At 37.0% G+C, this 21,283-nt stretch overlaps 1 protein-coding gene across 1 annotated transcript in view; it reads left to right on the forward strand.

Annotated features, from left to right (window-relative positions):
* KPNA5 (karyopherin subunit alpha 5) overlaps window positions 1-21,283 on the forward strand; it is a 51,257-nt gene that overhangs the window by 6,385 nt on the left and 23,589 nt on the right. The window contains exons 3-6 of the mRNA XM_027848655.1: window positions 6,480-6,581; window positions 6,689-6,788; window positions 8,590-8,684; window positions 10,006-10,137. Coding sequence (XP_027704456.1) covers window positions 6,480-6,581; window positions 6,689-6,788; window positions 8,590-8,684; window positions 10,006-10,137 — 429 coding nt within the window. The remainder of the gene's footprint in view (window positions 1-6,479; window positions 6,582-6,688; window positions 6,789-8,589; window positions 8,685-10,005; window positions 10,138-21,283) is intronic.

The raw sequence follows: 21,283 nt of genomic DNA on the forward strand, positions 1-21,283 counted from the left end.
CCATCCTGGTGCAGGCCCTCATCTCCGTATTCTTGGATTACTGCAATAACTCAGTTACTATTTTGCCTGTCTCAAGTCTCCCCCCAGTGCAGTCCATCCTCCACTTAGCTATCAAAGTGATTTTCCTAAGGTGAAGGTCTGACATATACATCATTGTACATATCAAAAAACTTCATTGGCTCTGTACCCCTTATAGGATCAAATATAAAGCCCTTCATAACCTACTCCTCTCCTAGTCTTTACAGTCTTCTTAAACCTTACACCTTTCTTCCCTCCCCCACTTCAATCTAGTAACACTGACCTTGCTGTTCCTTAAAGAAGACTCTGGACTTTGTCTCCTGACTGGGAAGCCCTTCCTGATCTTTCTTAGTTCTAGTTCATTCCCTTTGTTGATTATTTCTTGTTTATCTGCATATAGCTTGTTTGTATATAGTTCACATGTTGTCTCTCATTAGATTGTGAACTCCTTGAGGGCTGAAATTGTCTTTTGCCTTTCTTTGTATCCCCAGTGCTTAGCAGGGTGCCTGGCACTTTGTGGGTACTTAATAAATGTTATTTGACTGACTATTGGTACTATCAGTTCTTCGTCATCTGTGATACTTAGCTGGATAGGGATCATATCAGGAAAGAAAGGATCCAAAATTACATGTATATAATTAAGAGTGTTTGACATTGGTTATGTGGCAATTCATTCTTTTATTTTAGCATGATCTGTTCTTGAAAAATCATATTACAAGTAGGAAGTGATCAGAAATATTATGACTATTCTGCCTCTAACTTTTTTAGAGTCTTGAAATACTAGATTTGGAGGGGACCACAGAGCCCATCTAATTTCAGTATATACCTATGCTTTGTACAGTGTAACCAACTTGACAAGGTCATGTGTCTCATTTCACCCACAATTTTGAATCTTCAAAGATTGTGGTGTTGCAATATTTGTAACCATACAGAATCAGTACAACATTTAAATTACAAAGATGCTTTGGTCCTGTCATCCCCTCCCCCCCTTGGCTTTAGATCATTGAAAATACCAACATTTACCAATTTACCAAATGCCATCTGGCCTATTTTCTTTCTCTTAATTGATTCTCACCCTAACTCATCGTTCATCTTCAGCTCCTGTCTCAGATATAAGAACTATTCATATAATGGCTACATGCATCTCTTAATCAGAACAATAACCATTTTTTGTCAATTTATTTTTTTCTTTATGAATTGTTAAGAACCATACCTTCTACGATATCTTTGATCTTTTCTGCTTTGCCTCTCTATCTTACTATGCTGCTTACACTTTTGAGGAAATTTTCTTTTGATCTTTAGATGTAATGCAAGGAATTACTTATTTAACTTCCAGTTCTTCTCATTATGTTCCATTCCAAAGTATAGGTCTTTTCTAATTGTTAATAAATTAATCAAGCTTTTTTTCTGATGGCACAGCTTCTCTGACTCCTTTTTTCAGCATTGGTTTCACTTGCATTCATACCTCTGGGACTCGATGAGGGTGTTGGGATACTCTGTGCTCCTCATTGCCACTTCCAGACTCTCCTTCCATCACTGAATAGCCTTTCTTCTTTTGATATTCAATTCATATTTGTCACTCAGTCAAGATTCTGGTAACTATTATTTACTGACCTCCAGAAAATTTTCCTTCAAACCATTAGACTTAACCGCTACCCTGTCTCGTATCTGTTAGGAGAAATCATTGAAGACAGGAGGTCCAGTTTCCATATCAGTACCAGCAACAACTGCTGACCATCTGCCACCAGCAGTCAGGCACAGGAACCCTGAGGGTCATAGCACCCCTACATTATCAGCCCTTCTTCCAGCAGAACTCTCATCTGGGGAAGCAACTCTTGTGAAGAAGGGGCCAACTATCCCCACCAATTGTCAATCAGCTGCCACATACAGGGCAGGCAAGCTAGCCTGGATGAAGCAGCAGTGCACCGTGAGTGAGGGACAGGAGGTGTCATGGGCCAGGCAAGTCAGTCTACTACCACTGAGAGACTACCACCATCTCTTCTCTGACCTTGATGGAGATAGCCTAGGACCTTGCACCCAGAAGCCTGAGCAGTAGCATTGTTTTCAGCCCATTGTTCTCAACTATCATTCTGGGAAGTAACACCTGTGCAGCATGACAACTGTTCCTGCAGGTGCTACAGTCACAACTACAGAAGACCCAGGAAGGAAGGTTCTTGCAACTGAATTACTTGGCACTGTCGAATAATTCAAAATTGGAAACTGATATAATTTTATCTGTGGTAATAACATTAAAGAAACATTAACATCTTCTTTGAGGCTGTACCCTAAGGACCATAGAATTTTTCCATCCTGCAGCTGAAACCTTCTATGTATGTTGTCTTCCCTATTAGAATATGGACTCCTTGAGATCAGGGGCTATCTAGTGTTTCTGTTTCTGTCCCTAATTCTTAGTTTAGTGTTTTGTACATATTTTGTGCTTAAAAGATGCTTCCTTCATTCATTCTTTCCTCAACAAGTTCAATGCTTGACTCGTTGCCTTTATCTTTTCCCAGTTCCTGCTCTTATGTTAGGGGATTCCATCATACATATTAATATTCCCTCAAATACCCTAACCTTTTACTGAATTTACACGTTTCCCATGACCACCTCCAGCTTTACACACTTGCCATCACCAGCAGTTGTTCCTCTTAGATGTTCATGAACTCTGAGATTCCTTTATCTGATTATAATCTCTTATCATTCCACCTCTCCCTCTGCCTTGCAACCACTAACCCTCTTCTTTATCCTCAGTGTGACTTATAGTCCCTCCACTTGTTAGTTCTTTCCCAGGCTGTCACCTTGCCCTGGTTGCATTTTCTTCCCTTCCATGTTAACTCCTTGTTGAACCAGTTTAACTCCATACTATCCTCTTCCGTCAAATACCTTTCCCCCTTATCTTATCACTGGCCAAACCACAGTCTTGCATTAATTCCATCATCTTCTGCCTTAGCTCCTATTCATGATGCCGAATGAAGCTAGAGAAAACCACAAAACTGTTGACTGGATCCACTACAAATTTATGTTATGTAATCTCAACTGGGCTCTCACTGCAGCAAGACAACCCTTTTGCAACCCTTTAATGCATTCACTATTCTACTTGCCACTGGGCTTTTCTAAACCTTTTTACCCTTCCTCAAATCCCCCATGACTCTCACTCCACCAACCCTTTCAGCTTGTCCTGTTTTAATGAAAAAAGAATGAGGTGATTGGCCAAGCCCTCCTCCGTTTCCTCTTCATCTCATATCATTCAGATGGCTTCCACCACTATCTCCTCCTTTATACTGTCTCACATGAGGAGGTGGCCTTTCCACTTGCCATGGCAACACCTGGGGGTGGGGTGGGTGGGGAGGCCACACAGGTGATCCCATTCAATCCTACCTTCTCTATCAGATTTCTCCTTCTATTGTCCTCACTCTTTTATTAATCTTTGCTCTCTCCCCCTGTTGGTTGTTTCCCTACTGACTGCAAACAGACCAATGTTCCCCCCCCCCCCCCCCCCCCGTCCTTAAAGAACAGTTACTTGATCTGTCCAGTCTTTTTAGCTATCATCCTATATTTCTCCTCCCTTTAATGGCTCAACTCCTTGAGAATGCTATCTAAAATAGACCTCTATTTCCTTTCCTCTCACTCTCTTAACTCTGTAGTTTCATTTCCAATCTCATCGTTAAAACTCTGCAAAGACACCAATAATGTCATCTGGCCTTTTCTCGGTTCTCATCATATTTGACCTCTCAGAAGCCTTCGACCCTATCAGTTATCCTTCATCAAGGTTGTCCCCACTAACTGTGGATGTCCACCATTGTTCTTTCTTGGACCCTCTTTTCTTCTCCCTCTATGCTGTTTCACTGGTGATCTCATCAACTCCTATGGATTCAGTTATCAGTTATGTAGATGATTCCCAGTTCTACTTATCCAACCCTAACCTTTCTCTTCACTTTTATTCTGCAATTTCCATCTGCCTGTTGGACATTTTGAACTGGATGTCCTATGGATATCTAAAACTTACCGTATCTGAAATTCAACTCATCTTTCCTTATTGAAGCTCATTCCCCTTTTGAGCTTTTCTCTTACCATTAATGGAACCACTAATCCCCTGGGCTTGCAACCTAAGTGTCATCCTTGACTCCTTATTCTCACCGTTTCCCCTTTCCCAATCCAGTTCTTGCCACATCTTGTCCTTTTTATCTTTGTAACATCTTGTAATAGCTCTGGTATATAGCCTTATCTTTCTAACAACACTGCTTCTACCCTGGTACAGGCCCTCATGTACTATCTCTGATCTGCACCTCCTTCTCTCCTTTGAAACTGCAGGCTCTTATCGCCTCATTCCTGGACTAGGAATAGCCTGCTGGTTCATCTCTCTGACTCAAGTCTTTGTTCTCTCCAGGCCATCCCTGACTCAGCTCTCAAATTGATCTTCCTAAAGCACAGGTCTGATTATGTCATTCTCATTTAATAAACTCCAGTGTCTCCCTGTTATCTTCAAGATCAAATATGAAGTGCTCTGTCATTTAAAGATCTTTATTTATAACCTGACCCCTTTCTACCTTTTGAGTTTTTGTACACTTTACTCATTTCAGTGTACTCTGAGCCAGCGACGCTGGACTCATTGCTGTCTTTTGCTCAAGAGTCTCTATTTCCCAACTCTGAGCACTTTCACTGGTAGTCTCTTGTGCCTGAAATTCTCTCCTTCCTCATACCAGTCCCCTGACTTAAAGACTCAGCTAAAAGCCCACCTTCAAGAAGTTTCCCCCATCTCACCTACTACTGCCTTCCCTCTCTGATTTTATCTAATTTATCATATCTCTAGCTTATTGGTACATAGTTTCTTGTTGTCTCCCCATGTTTAGCACGAGATTCTTGAGAGAGGAGGAACTATTTTTTGCCTTTCTTTGTATCCCCAATGCTTAGCAAAGTGCCTGGAACATAGTAGGCACTTAATAAATGCTAGTTGACATGACTTAACTTGACTATAAGCATAATGCAGGGTGTCATTGTCGCCTCTCAATGAAAAATGCATAATGGAGGCATTGGTATAGTGATTAGGTAGAAATGGCGAATTATGGAAAATATTTGGTAATTGAAGAGTGCGTAATAGAAGAATGACAAGTAGCAATGGTCATTTAGATACTGTAGGAGTTTTAGTTATGTTGTTACCTGGTTTTGATTTGAGAGGGAGAGAATGTGTGTACTTCCCTTCCCTAGTGCCCCATTATAGTGTTTCTTTTAGGTCTGTCCTCTCTGCTAGTATCCTGTTTCATCCTGCTTTGCTCTCTCCATCCTTCTTTCCCTTGATTACATAATAATCAGAAAATGTCTTTTATCTCTGGGTCTTAAACTATTCTTTGTTAATTTGATACTCCACTTATCTTAATTGGTTATAAAGTACTAGTCTCTCAGCATTTTTATGGGAGATTTTAGAAGCAGCTAGATGGCACAGTGGGCCTGGACTGAGAAACACCTGGGTTCAAATACGGCCTTAGACACTTAACTAGCTGTATGATCTTGGTCAAGTCATTTAACCTCTGCCTTAGTTTCCTTATCTGTAAAATGAGGATAATAATACCTATCAAGGTTTTTGTGTGGATCAAATGTGTTATTTGTAAAGCCCTTAGTACAGTGCCTGGCACATAGTAGGTGCTATTTAAATACTTGCTGTTATTAGCTATTATTATGATGATTATGATTATGATAGAGCCTACTGCAAGTCAGTGAAGATACTTTTCAGCAGATGAATTTTCTGAGGCCTGTGAAATCATGCCATGTAGCTCCCCATCTACCTGTAGGATTGATGCCTTGATTGATGGGATTGTGGTTGGAAGTAGCCTTAATCTTTGCAGAGAAGGAGCCAGAGTTGCAGAAGAATTCTAGCTTGCTTCTAAACATCAATTCTTTTAAAAGTATCTATCATGTGTGAGAGAAACTGACAGTACCTGCCCTGTACACTTGGGATTTTATCTTGGTACACTATTTGCAGATTATTGTGATGGATCTATGTAGCTATGGGTTACAGTTGTTGTTACTAAAGTGTTCTCTCCTTCCTCAAATATTTAAATAATCCCCAAATAGTGTACCAAGATAAAACCAAGGTTTACAGGGCACAGAAGTTCATTCTGTGAACAACTTCTTTCACTCAGAAATCCTTGACAGTTTGTCAGCCCTGTGTGCTAAGGATCTGCCTCTAGATCTGGTGACATGGCATGTATTCTAGTAGAGTAGGGAAACTGTTTATTGGTTGTCTCTTTCACTAATTACATGACCAGTCTACTTCATTTTCCAATTATTATACTGTCTGCCATCGTATGAGAAGTGTTGATTTTAAATTGTCAAAATTGTGAAAGTGATAGCTGTTCATGTCACTCTTCTTAAATGTTTTAATATGGCAGAACAAAGTATTAGTATCAAAAACTTTCATGTGATGATGCTGATTTTTTTTTTGTTGTTGTTGTTGTTTTTGGCAGTTATTCAAACGTAGAAATGTCTCCCTTCCAGCAAATGATGACTCTATGCTTGAAAGTCCCATCCAGGATCCAGATATCAGCTCTACGGTACCAGTTCCAGAGGTATATTTTAAATCAATATTGTACAGGGTGACAATGAAAACAAAACATTAAATGGAATGATAAGAGAAAAATATGTGTTAAATATACTGTGTTTTGTGCATTTTTAGGAAGAAGTTATTACTGCTGATATGGTGCAGATGATTTTCTCTGATGATGCTGACCAACAGCTTACAGCAACACAGAAGTTTCGAAAGTTGCTTTCCAAAGGCAAGACTTTCTTTCCACAAGATACCTTGTTGCCATTTCAGATTTAAAGAGGTTTTAATTTAGACTTCGTATATTTATTACAGTTCAGCATTTTATTAAGGCAACCTCTTATAAGTAACATTTTAGTGTGGCTTTGCTATTTTTGTATAACTCAGTCACGAAAATGAGCAATTTGTATCATAGCCTGTTTAATTGACATTTCAAACATTTTATTCCCCCTTAGTGAATAGAGATAAAAATACATGTATTTTAATTATCAACAGAATGATTGAGTTGTAGATTTATATGTTTGTGCTACAACTAATATTCCTACCACTCCTCTTTGAGTTCTTTGAAGTCTTTTACTTCATATCACCTCTCTACAAACAAATGACAGAATCCCATATGTTAAGAAGGGGACAGAGTTAACAGTGTCCCACAGAGAGCCAGAAAGGACCCCAGTAGTCATTTAGTCCAGCACCCTCCTTTTACAAATGGGAAAAATGGGCCCAAAGAGGCTAAGTGACTTGGTTCGAGGTTATATAAGTATTAAGTGGTGGAGCCAGAATTCAAAACCTGGTTCTTTGACTCCAAATATAGCACTTTTCCACTGTGCCAGGCTTCCTTTCATACTACTTTACTTAATTAGCACTGACTTTTGTTTAGCCCAGAAATTTACAATTTGAAAAAGTTAGAACCCTCTAAAATTTTTTTTTTAATAAAGGGTAGGGGGAAAGAGAGGAAGTAACATTCTTAGATTGTATTAATAATGTCTTATCCTTTGTTAACAATAGGGGAAAAAAGCCCCTTAACTTCTTATTCAAAAAAGGCAGGATGTTTCGTAACTTCTTAGTAGGTCTGTTATTTGTTTAACTTTTAGGGGAAACATTTTCTGTACTTTGAGGCTATTGGATATTTCTATAATTTTTATAGTAATGAAGAGTTAAAAGCATTTTTTAGTCATGTTAGATTGACCTTAGAAGCTGTAATTTCACAGGTGTGAACCATAGCAGAGGGACAATGAAAGATAGAAGGCTTAGAAAGGATTCTAAGTATTAATATTCTCCTAGAATCAAAAGATCACAATAAAGCAAAATGAAGAAACAGTTGGAGTCAACGGCTCAGCGTCACTGCTACAATATTTAATTTCAAGTTAAACAGTTTATTATGCACCTACTATGTGCAGCAATTGCTGAAGGATATAAAATTGATAATAGATGCCTAATTCACAGTGTACTAGTGAGATGGGACATGCACACACATGAGTCAAACCAAGTAGAATATGATAGGTTGCTTTATGAACATTGAGGAAGGAGAGAACACTTTCAGTAATAACAATTGTAACCCATAGCTCAAAACACAAGGCCCCAGTTTTACATGGATGGGTTTATTCCTGTGTGTTTTTTTTTTTTTTAAATTCTTTGTCTAGTACCTCCACCCAGGTTTTTCCCTGGGAATATCTGTGTGTTAAAGAAATGACCACTGGTCTATCTAAATCTTTTGTTTGTTATCAAAATTTTTTCATGTATTCAGTTGAAAGATTTTTCTCCTGTTGGAAGATACCAGTATTTTATAGTTGAAGGCTAATAGGGAAAAAAAATTGCTTTGAAACTAACTTTCATGACAATTATTTATTTTGTAAAGAAAGAAAAACCAGACCATTTTTTCTTTCTAAATCTTATGACCATAATTTTGAGGATTTTAGGAGTTGGCCAGGGAACAATTTCCTTGCTTTAGTGATCAAGGACAAGAACTGACATTTAAATAATCTAGTAATTTTTAAAATATAAAATTGTAAAATAAATCAATTATAAAATTTCAGAACCGAATCCACCTATTGATGAAGTTATACAAAAACCAGGAGTTGTACAAAGATTTGTGAAGTTTCTTGAAAGAAATGAAAATTGTACCTTACAGGTGAGTTTTTCAAATGTTTCTTTTTATATTGTGTTTTTGAGATGACTGTAGAGTGATTTTAATACAGTCTCAATAATAACATAATTTTATAGTGCTTTAACATTTACACAATGCTATTCTCATAGCAATCTTGTGAGTTTAGTAGTAATAATAGCTAGTGCTGTATAGTGCTTTAAGGTTTTTGTGCATTTTTATCTCGTTTGATTTTCATAACAATCTTGTGAGGTAGGTGCTATTTTCTCCATTTTAGGGTCACATAGTAATAAGTATCTGAACTCAAGTCTTCTAACTTCAGGTTCTGCACTCTTACCCACTCTGACCTCCATTTGCCTCTAAGTAGTTCAAGTATTGTTATCTCTTTAGTTTACATATTCAGAAACATATTCTAAGAAGTTACATTTTATACCCTTAAAAATAAACATTAGATAATATTAGGCCCACTAATGCTCTTAAATAAAATAAAATTAAGTTTTAGTTCTGTGAACCTTGAAGACAGTGACTTTCATTTTTATGTTTATATCCTTCCTTAATGCTTTACGTAGTATCTTGGACAAGGAATGTATTTGGAAATATTTGTTTAGTTGAATAAAATTGCAGAGGGAAAAAATGGAAAATTAGCAAGCTGTGGTGGGGCAGGCAGGAAGCAGATGAGCTTATGTTGATGGAAGGATTGTTGAAATCAAGAGACTCATGGAGAAAAATAGAAATGGTCCTTAATAATATGGGAAAAAATAATGAGAAAGCCTTAACTATTTTCAGGAAAAATACCGTTTAAAAATTTTCTGTTAGGTTCTAAATTAAAATGACTTTAGGCAGTTATGTATATCTTTATCTTGTTATCAGATTTTACTTTTAACAGTTTACTAGATCAGGCTATCCAAAATAGCATCTCTCTCATAGTAACATTAATCAGTCTTTTCTAGAAGAAAGTGATAATTGCCCCTCCATTGTATTATCCTAAGTAGGAGTATAATCTTTGAATTTTTCCATCTTACATAATTTCAGCTTACTGCTGCTTGGCAAATCAGTGTTTTATTTGTGTCTAACACCATTTCTTTCAAATTTTAATGGTGTTCTATCTAATTCTAAAACTCAAGGATTTAAGTAGATAATTCCATATTTACCCTGTTGGAACTGTTCATAATTTTGTAAATTTTGATTATGTCCTTCATATTTTTTCCCAGGCATAACAATTTTTTTTTGTCTTTTTGTAAATGGAATGTGTTGATCCCATTGACTCTTTTTTACTTGAAATTTTCTGGATCTTTTCTAGTTTCTTTATTATGTCTAAAACTTTATCTTGAATTTTGTTTTTTCTTAGTTTGAAGCTGCTTGGGCTTTAACTAATATAGCATCTGGAACCTTTCTACACACCAAGGTGGTAATTGAAACTGGAGCTGTTCCAATTTTTATCAAACTCCTCAATTCAGATCATGAAGATGTACAGGAACAGGTAATTTTTCTTATTATTTATATTCATTATGCTTTTGTAAATTTTCTATGAAAAGTTTAGTTTACTATGATTGTATTCAGTTTTGTTTTTAATTAGAGGACCAAATCTTGAACATCTTGAATATACCTCATTTATGAGGCTTCAAAATTGTTATGGATTAATTGTACAGTTTTAGGTAATGCTAAAGAAGTTAAAGTAATTTTGGGGCAGTTAGGTGGCGCAGTGGATAGAGCATGGTCCCTGGAATCAGAGGAGAACCTGAGTTCAAATGCGGCCTCAGACACATGACACTCACTAGCTGTGTGACTCTGGGCAAGTCACTTAACCCCAATTGTCTTAAAAAAAAAAAAGAATTTAAAGTAATTTAAATTTTATGCCCTTAAAATAAACATTAAGGTCTACTAATATTCTTAAATAAAATTAAATTGGGTTTTAGTTTTGAATGTGTGTAAACTTGTGTTTTTGTAATTATTTAAAGTTCAGTAATTGAAATGAGAAAAACAGTAAAGTTTATGATGAACATTTTCAAAGTTTATGATAATTTTGATTTTGTAGGTGAACCCTTGTTTTTCAATGATATCTGCTTCAAAAATTAATCTGAACTAAGTTTAACTAATAAACCTTTTGGGAAATGTTTTTTCCTGTTAAAATCAGAACCACAAATAAATTTTGCTCAGATAACTAAAAAATCAGAATAAAAAATTGTTTTCCTCTGATAATTAAGCCAAGTTTTTAAAATAAATTCTGTATTTTGTGCTCTTAAAAGAGCAACAAGGGGGTTAATGCTGTACTTTAATATGACTAGGAATATAATTATTCAGGAGAGATAATTTTACGATTTGGCAAGTTTTTTTAATTAACTATCCCAGTTGTTAGTCCATTAGTAGTAAGCTGCCATATATGTGCAATATAGATTGATGAATGATTAATACTTCGTCACTGTTAAATTTATTTTTTATTTCCTCTTCCAAAGAAGTTGAAGTATGAGATTGCCCACTATTTCCTTAACATTAAAACATCAAATTTGGGTACTGAGGAAACCTAAAGTAGTATTGGAAAGTGTTTTTTTCTTGTTTAAGTTGGCAATTGATGTCTAAACCTGTGGGTTTCACTATAACATCTTGGTGACAATTTGCTCTTCTTATGAACAAAATAGTTGAATTATGCTAGTTTTTAATTTTACTTCTTTTACCAACACCATTTCTAAGAGATATTATTTGTGCAGCTGTTTAACTTTAATTTAGGTCTGATTAGGTTTTGGTGATTAAAAAACAAACAAGCAATACAGCTATATTCCTTATTCAAAGTCTTGCTTTTGAGAAAGTAGCATTTTTTTAAAGAACTCCAGAATTGTTTGTTATATCAGTAAGCTTCTCAGTTAAAAAAAGACAAATTTCATTTAATCTGTAATTTTGCTATTTTCTCTTGCTTTTTATGTCTATGCCAATAACATTTAAAAAATTCTTAAAACTGTTTCAACTACATGTGACTTGGTATAGATTGTACTGAAGCATTGGTCTACTGTAATGTCTGGTTTTTATTATTAGAAATTCTAAAATGGTCAATTCAGATTATGGTTGGGAATTGCAGTAAATATTGTCATCATATCACTCACCCTTTTTCTTATATGCCTAATTTCTTTATGTCATTCTGACCATTCTCTTCCTTTCTCCTATTTTATCACAACTTGCCCTTTTTGTTTTCCCTCTGAATAGCAATTCACAAATCACTCTTGTCTCATCTTCTTCCTTTGGGTATTCCAAGTGAGTTGGACTTTGTAAATATGCGTGAACATTAGTGAGACTTGAACTGGACTGTGATGGAGCATTCATTGCTAGGATTCTTGTGAAGTTCTTTAGTATAGTTTAAAAATTAAGGAGGTGTCTGTTATGAGAAGTTGCTTATTCTTATTTATTTTTTTTCTTTTTCTTTTTTTTTTATTAAGCAGATTTAATGCCCTGATAATTTATCAATGCAGTTTCTTGGAAAACTTGAACCCATACTAATTTAAATGTTCTGCATTTTTTTTTTTGGTTGCCAAGATCATACCTCCAGGGTTATGTTGTACTCATAATGTATTTTGATTTCATCAAAACATTTGGAGGTGTCTAATTTTTATATATCTTTGAGTAAGCTGGTAAAGGTGGTACCCGAAGAGTTTTGATGAATGATTCCATGTCCATTTGGAAACTGAAAGAAGCCAAAGAGATTCTGTACCTTTGAACATGTTTGTCAATGTCTTTGAAAAAGCCTTAGAAGGCATGCTCATCTAAATTTCAGGTGATAACATAATTTGCACAGATTATCAGAAATATGATGATAATGATTCAGAATTACTTAGGCAGGAAATATGGGCTGAAATAAAATGCAGTTTAACAAGAATAAATGTAAAGTTCTGCATTGGGTTAAAAGTACAGGATGAAGGGAGATCTTGATTGGCAGCAGTTTTATTTGAAAAAGATCTAAGGGTTTTAGTTGATCACAAACTTAATAAGCAAGCAGAGAAATGACTTCTTTAAGAAGTTTATATTTACATTAATAATAACATTCAGATAAAAGTCATTTGTTGTGTTTACATACCCTGCACTGATTAGAATATCTCTAAAGCACTGTACTATTTTGAGCCCAATGTTAAGGGAGCTTTGACAATTCAGAATTTGTGGATGAAGAAAAAGGTATAAAATTTCAGAGTTTGAAGAAACCCCAGAAATCATTTAGTCCATTTGCTAACATGAAGAATTCATCATCACCCTGAAAAGCAGTCATTAAGTCTCTGCTTAAATATCTCCATGGTTGAAGAATTCAGTATATCCTAAAGCAGTCCATTCTATTTTGAGACACCTTTGTTAGGAAGATGGTAAGCTTCTATTCATTTAAACCTGTGTTCCTATAGGTTCCACATATTTGTTCTAGTTTCGTATTCTAGAGCCAAATAAAATATACAATACCTCTTTTACCTGGCAGACCTTTAAATGCTTGAAGAAAGCAAGCAGATTCCCACTTAATTTTCACCCAGAGACGAGAACACTAACACAGTCTCAGATTTGGAAGGGATCTTGGAGGCCATCTAATTCACCTCCAAAAATCTATGAGAATCTCCTGGGTAACAATTTTTTGAGTAATAGGTGATCATCCTGAGCTGACAACATGTTGTATAACACTTGATAATCCTGTGCCTTTTGTGGCATGTTTTAGAATTCCTTCACCAGTTAGCCACTTTGGGATATACGGTGTTTTTGTCATTGTTCTTCATGTCATCTTGCTCAGAAGTGAACATAGTACTGCAGATATGTTGTAATGAAGGCAGAGTACATAGGGACTATCATTGCCTTGGGTCTTGATTATCATGGTTTCGTTAATACAGGCTAACATCACTTTTACTCTTTTTGGTCTTCTTGTTATAACATTGCTTTGTATTGAACTTGTAGTCCACTAAAATCCACACATTTTTTTCATGAGGACTACTTTGTAGCCTTCTTACGTCTTCCCACTCCTTTAAGCAGTTGATATTTTAAAAAACTAAATCTAGGACTTCACATTCATTCCTGTAAAATGTCATCTCATTAAATTTGGCCTATAATTGCAGCCTTGAGGAAGATTTTTGTATCTCAATTCTGTCACCAGTTGTATTACCTATCTCTTCTAGCTTTTTATCATTTCAGAATTTGGTAACTATGCCATTTTCTCCTACCTGCATCATTGATTAAGAACATTGAATTGGGAAGAACCCTGGGTTCTGCACTGTATACTTCCCTCTAGGTTAACATCAACCAATTAGCACATTTTATGTTTTGTCTTTCAACTAAATCCATCTTACTGTATTACTATATAGTCTCCATCTGATCTTTAATGAAAGATTGTCAAGTATTTTGCTAAAATCCAGGTATACCGTTTCTGTGGCTTTGTATTTTACCAGTCAGAGAATCTTGTTAAGAGTAAATAGGCTTAGCCTATCATGACTTCCTTTTAATAAGTATATGCTGATTTGTGCATACTACTTTTCCCTTTTTAAATGTTCATAAACTAACTCTTTAATAATGACATCCTAGAGTTTTGCCAGGGATTGCAGTTAAATGCATTGACTCAATTTCAGAAATCCTTCCTTTTGTGTGAAAATTGGGACATTTGCCCAGTCCCTATGCATTCTTCTATTCACCTTTATTTTTCATGGTTCAGCATTGTATTCACAAGCTTTCTGTACCGTAGTGGTGGAATCCTAATAGAGCTGCCCACAGCCCCAATATTCTAACTTCCTTATGGGCCCCACTGAACAACAGGCATGTCCTGATTTAACCACACAATCTGGCTTTAACCACATCACAAGCCCACCAACTCTAAACCACTCCCCTCAGACTCAGTGTAGCCACTGCCTCTAGCTAGCCACTGCCCTTTGGTAGCCCCTTGCCTCCAGACTCGATCCTTTAGCTAGCCCCTGCCCCTAGATCCAATTCACGTATTTCCCACAGAAGCAGGTGTGTCCATGCATTCAACCACAACCACATCATCCATCTTTACTAGACAGGACCACAATAGCTAGCCAATCAGAAGGCAGCACCACCAGGATGTAGAGCAGGATGCTTGACCATCAAATCATAGAACCTAAGATAGTGCCTGTGCAATAATAATAAAGAACTGACCTAAAGTGAACTTACGATGTAGAGAGGCTTATTATAATATCATTATCATACATACCCCCCCACATGGGTTTTTCTGTATGCATTGTGGGTAACGATTTGTGTGCAGTTCCACTGACTGAGACCCCTTCCCCATTGCCTAATCCCTTAACAAACTCCTCCTGCCTTTTTTAATATTAATCATATTCCTATATTCTATGTAAATTTTGGTGGTTTAATCAGCATGATATATTTTATAAAATTGTCTGAATTGCCTTATTGAAGTTGCTAATTCCTCTAAGGAACTTAGCCACTCACCAGAGTGTGAGGCCTCAAAACCATAATAAATTTTTTTAACTGGCTTGGAGTCAGCCTGAGTCTTTGAAATTCTTTGGAGATGTCCCCCTGCAACTCAGCCTGACCCTCATCGGCAAATTGGTGTCCCAGTTTGGGGCATCCCCGGGGGGGGCACTTACTTGTCTCTTTGAAGATGCGTGGTGACCAATCCTAAGGTAGGGTGTGACATACCTGGAGGGTCAAATTGAGGGTATCTTAACCAGATGTCTTGGACCCAAGGCAATTAGGAGTTCTTTTACTATGTCTTTATTTATCTTCAGTTTCAATACCCACATCTTTTTATTTTATCTTGATTTCAGGCTCCTTGATAGAGAAGGCAGAAACAGAATAGTTAAGTTTTGCTTTCTCCTTGTTTTTTACCCTCATTCTATCCACCTATTCCTTTTTTATTTTTCTGGATTCTAAATGTAGCTAACATACCTTAGCATTGCTTCTGCTTAGACTGACCCTCCCTGACATTATTTCAACAGAGAGCATTGCCATTCTTATGAATTTTTTCTTGGTTGTGTGCCCTTGTTTTCATATTTCTTAAGTCACAAAATTATATCAGCCTCTTTCGATACATCCTCCTATCAGAGTTACTTTAAAGCTCCTTTCCCTCTTAAGAAGACTTCCTTTCTTGGAATTAATCCAAAATATTGTAACATTAAGAAATCTGTTTTCCTAAATGTAAGATCGTTATCAGACTATACCCAGCATTCCCTTCCTTTTGTTGTTATTGTTCAGTTGTTTCAGTTGTGGCCAACTCTGTATGACCCCATTTGTGGCTTTCTTGGCAAAGATACTGGAGTGGTTTGCCATTTTCTTCTCTAGCTCATTTTACAGATGAGGAAACTGAGGCAAATAGGGTTAAGTGACTTGCCTAGGGTCACACATAGTAAGTGTCTGAGGCCAGATTTGAATTCAAGAAGAGGAGTCTTCCAGATTCCATGCCCAGCACTCTATCCACTGTGCCACCTAGTTGTCTTTCCTTATCAGTCAACATTTATAAATTGTCTGCTAGTCTGTCAGGCGCTGTATGATGGCACTGGGAATACAAAGACAAAAAAAAAAAAGAAAAGAAACATGCTTAAGGAATTTTTGCTCCAACAAACAATGTAATTCTCAAGTGATAATGTACAGAATAAGTATATAGTAGTTAAGGGGATAGGGCATGTAGTTTGGGAGACCAGGAAAGTGGTGGTATTTGAGTTGCATCATGAAAGTGAGGGTTCTATGAAGCAGAAATAAGGAGTGCATTCTAGGCATGGGGGATAGCCAGTATAAGGACATGGAGGTGGAAGATTAAGTGTCCCATGTGTGACAGACAGAGAAGGCTATGATGTCTGAAATTGAGTGCAAAAAGGGGAGTAATATATAATGATGCTTGAAAGATAGAGTGGGGCTGGGATTTAAAAAGGACTTAAAAAGCAAAACAGAGGAATTTATATTTGATCCTAAAGGCATTAGAGAGGCACTGGAGTTTACTTGAGCAGGGGACTGACATAGTAATGTCTGTGTTTAAGGAAAATCACTTTGGAAGGGCTCAGTGGAGGATGGATTCCAGCTGGGTTTAGGGGATACTGGAGAAAAGGGCAAATAGACCAATTAGGAGGCCATTGCAGTAGTCCAGGTGGCTGATAATGAGGGCCTTAACTAAGGGGGTTACCATGTGAGTAGAGAGAGAAAAGGAGTCATATTCATTGAATGCTGTGGAGGTAGAAACGGAAAAATCTGGCAAATAATTGGATATGTGGGGTGAAGGAGAATGAGTAGTAAGAATAGTGTTCAAGCCTAGGAGACTTGGGTAGGTCAGTGTAGGAGAAGATTTTGAGAAAAAAATAGTGAGTTCTGTTTTGGATATGTTGAGTTTGAGCTTTTGTGGGATATCCAGTTTGAAATGCCCAGTTAGCAGTTGGTGGTGCAGTATTATAGTTCAGGGGAACTGTTTAGGGCTGGATATGCATATTGCTGATAAGCCCATGTGAGTTGATGAAGTCACCAAGAGAGAATATGTAGAGAGGAGAGTAGGGGGCTCAGGACAAAACCTATACTCAACATTTAAGGAGTGTGATATGGTTGATGGGTCAGCAAAGGAGACTGAGGTCGGACAGGTAGGGAGAGAACCAGGAAAGATTAGTTGCCTAAAAAAAAACTAGAGAGGAAAGAGTATCAGGAAAAGAAGGTGACCAGCCATATTAAATGTTACAGAAAGGTCAGGAACAAAGAGAACTGAGATAAGAGCATCACATTAGGCAGTTGAGCCCATTGGAAACTTTAAAGAGGGTAGTTTCAGTTGAGTGATGCCATATCATTTCTATGTAGATGACCCCAATTTTAAGAATAAATTCCCTGTATTCCCACTTTCCCACCCTCTATCCCATAAGGCAGCCAGGTAAAGATGCCTTTTTCTTCCTCCTTCCCTTTCCCTGCTACCCAGATCCTATCTAGGGTGGCTGAGCAGGGAGATCAACATAGAGAGTCATAGTGTTTGAATAACCTGGGAGTTAGCAACTATAATCTTTCTGGTGAGGAAGACCACAAGGCCTTTCCATCTGCCCTGCAGACTCCCAGGCTTTGCATTTGACTTAACCTATATACCCTAAGGACTGTTGGTCTTTGCCATTCTAGACCTTTCTGTTGACCCCTGCAGTTGAACTCTTTTATATTTTTTTACTTTCTTCAATTAGAGTGTGAGCTCCTTGAGAGCAGGGATTATTTTACTTTTTCCATTTTGATCCCCAGCATTTAGCATGGTATTTGGTGCTTAGTAAGTGCTTTATCATTCATGCTTTTTCTAAGTGCTCTAAAAAGTATCACTCAATTGTGTGATGGTGAGCCCTAGTTCAAGAAGGTTATACTAGAAGAGTACAAGTTCAGATAGGTTCTATTCATCCTGAAGAACTACAACTTAGAGACACAATCATAGACTATGTCTGCTGTCCAAGGACTTGTACAGAAGATCATTACCAAAAAAGTGGTCACTAGTTGGTGAAACATTTTGGTCATAGCTCCCCATGAAAAAGAAATAAAAAAAAAAGTCCTCTTCTTTCAGTGTTATTTCCTTTTGCTTCTGCACTGATGGCAGCAGAAAAGTGGATTAAAAAGTGTTAAGAACATCGCCAAACATTCGTGTAACTGGTAGTATTCTTAAATTGCAAACTTTGTCCAGTGAGCAGGTGGATACTGTACTAGAGGAACTGAATCACATCCATATTGATGGCCTCTATAAATGAAACTAAGAGACACAAAGAAATTACAGTTAAATGCAAAGGAGTTTCTTGGGTTCTTACAAGTAAAGGAGTTAATTTCATCATGCACTTATGGGCAATAAGAAGCATTTCAATAGGATACTTTTTCCATTTTGATGTCTGTGATGAGCATAATAAAACGAGGCACCATGAAGTAATTCCTGTTTATACAGCATAGTGTAGAGCACTGCATTTAGGGTCAGAAGATTTGGGTTTGAATGCTGGATCTGCAACTTACTGCCCTCTTAACCTCTCTGGTCTTAGTTTCCTCACTCAAAAAAATGAGGGGGTTGAACTTGATTCCTACGGTCCCTTCCAGCTCTAAATCTATGATATATGATCTGTTGCAGAGGATGAAGAACTTGATAAGATCCTTCAAACTAAGTCAGCATCTACATTAATACTGAATGACTTGTTGAAGGTGGGCACAGGGGAGGACAGTGAAAAACTATGTTGGAAAATACAATTTGGGATCAAGAAATGAAAGAGACCGAAGGCTTGTCTTATATACCAGTACATCATGAATACTTTGTTCAAGAAGAAAGTCTGCAGGCCCTGGATATGGTGAGCAACAAAAACATATGGCAAAACATGAAACTGATTTTATCTTAGCAGACAGAATGACTAGTTGCTGATTTGAGTGTCATTTCAGATGTCTGTGTACACTCAGATCATTGCTTGTTAGAACAAAACTCAAAACCCATACCAAATCGGAAGAAAGGATAAGCATAAGAAGAACCTGCAGTCAGTAGTTCCTACAGTTTAAACAATCTGTCTCTTCCAAAATATGGGAAATGAACAAAAGTAAAGACATTGAATCTCTCACCACTTCTTAGTGAAGTTTAACTATTGCGAAATGGTCACCATGGCAAGGAGACAGAACAAGCCCCGAAACTGTTTCAGCTAACAGATATTTGCTCTTGCCAAGTGGAGCAACATAGCAGCCAAGGGCAACATTGTTTTTAGAGTACAAGCTAATTTGCAAAACATGGAGGAGGAGGATGGAGTATTGCAAGCTGTATCACTTCACGAAAAGCTAAAAAGCTCTTCAGTGAAAATGAGCCTGCAGAGAGCTTGATGTGAGAGCCAGCTAAGCCAGACCCTTTTGAGGCCATTTGTAGATGAAACCAGGAATGAGGGCAACAAATGGATGTGAAATGGATTATATCTGCTAGTGTTCCTATGAGAGTCTATTCTCATCACCGACAATAGTTGAATTACTGCAGTTGGACTCTGCAAATTCAGTAGTAAAATGTACTGTGTGAGGAAGTGGCAGTAGCATTTGGAACCATGAAGCTGGGAAGAATGGCTGCACCTAGTTGAAGAAGAAATCTGCTGGGGGTAGTAGTCTTATAGATTTAGAGCTAGGGGAGGCCTTAAAAGTAATTTAGTCTAACCTCTTTATTTTAGAGATGAAGAAACTGAGGCCCAGAGAAGTGAAGAGTCTTGCCCACGATCCCACAAATAGTCAATTGCAGAGCCAGCATTTGAACCCAGGCCTTCTTACTCCAAAGTCAAGTTCTTTCCACTGTACTGTACTGCCTCAAGGGAACATAATTATTCATTTATCCAATGTTTTAAAAATAAATTCCCAAGATGGGGAGATTCCAAAAGAATGAAAAAGTTTACGGATAGTAATTTTATAAACACATGTACACAAAAGGCAATTGAGAAGTACCCCACGTGCCTATTTCTCATCTCTGAAATCTTTAATGGTCTTAACATTAGTCAAGATAATCCTTCATAAAAACACGAGAAGATAGCAGATAGGCTTTCACAAATAATTTTCTATAACAAACTACATCTTTATAATCATGTAAGTGATAGAAACATGTAGAGGTCATAAAACCATGCTATATGTGGTTGGTTCATCTTCTCTCCCTTCTGTCTTCCTTTCCCCACAACTCCAAAAAGGAAAAGCATTTTACTCAACAAAAAACAACATTAAAAGCTCCTCTCCAATATGGAATCTTCCATACATGTTAAAAAGGTTATTCTGTGACAGATAATTTGACTAAGTATTCTGTTGAGTAATAACATTAAGTGAGTTGTAAATAAGGAGAAGTATGCCCAACTAGGGTGTTTGCCAGTATTATGAAAGATTTCCAGCATGGAGTTCAGATGATTCCCTCTTTGGCAAAGGTCTCTGGGAACTCTTCATTGTGGATGACATACTGGTTGTATCTGATCCTGGAACCCTACAATAGGTCTTCAGTAAAACCTATCATCTTTGAAAGAGCTCAATTTAATTAGCTGCTGAAAAGAGCATGGATGAAAAAAACACATACTGCTCAGATTGACATACAGTTGGGTACACATATTTATGTTTGTAAATAATCATGGATTTTGAGCTAGATTCACATTTAAGTGACAGGAAATCGGGCGAGATTGCAGTTAGAAGTTATGCAGTGCTTTCACAAATCCCCCTTTTAATTAGCAGTATCCTTTTAGTGATGGTAGTTGCAGCTGCAAATCATGGAATACAGTGATGTCAGGATAATCAGAATTATAGGTGACCCAAAAGACAATGAAATTACATAGTAATGATAGACTGAAAAGCACATTATCGTTAGTGATTTGAATGTAAAAAGTAAAATTAGAAGATATTAACAAGGATGTGAATGGTCAGACAAGGAGATTGGCTAGGCATGTAGCAAGAAATAACAATGTGAGTGCTTTCTGGTAACCAAGAAATAATTAAGAAGGACAGAGGACATTCTCCATTGTATTGTATATATCTTCTTTGGAGGATTCATAAAAAGATATCAGAGAAGAATTACATAAGATTCAAGCTTTGCCTTCTAGATCCTCAAGTATGGCCCTTTGACTGAATCCAAACTTCACAGAACAAATACAGGATTTGTTCTGTAAAACTTGGACTTAGTTGAAAGGCCACATCCAAGAACCTAGCAGGAGTGGATTCCCCACCCCTAGTAGGTGATCTGA

This window comes from Vombatus ursinus, unplaced genomic scaffold (assembly GCF_900497805.2).
Source record: "Vombatus ursinus unplaced genomic scaffold, bare-nosed wombat genome assembly UNPS02006779.1, whole genome shotgun sequence".
In the NCBI taxonomy this organism is placed as follows: Eukaryota; Metazoa; Chordata; class Mammalia; order Diprotodontia; family Vombatidae; genus Vombatus; species Vombatus ursinus.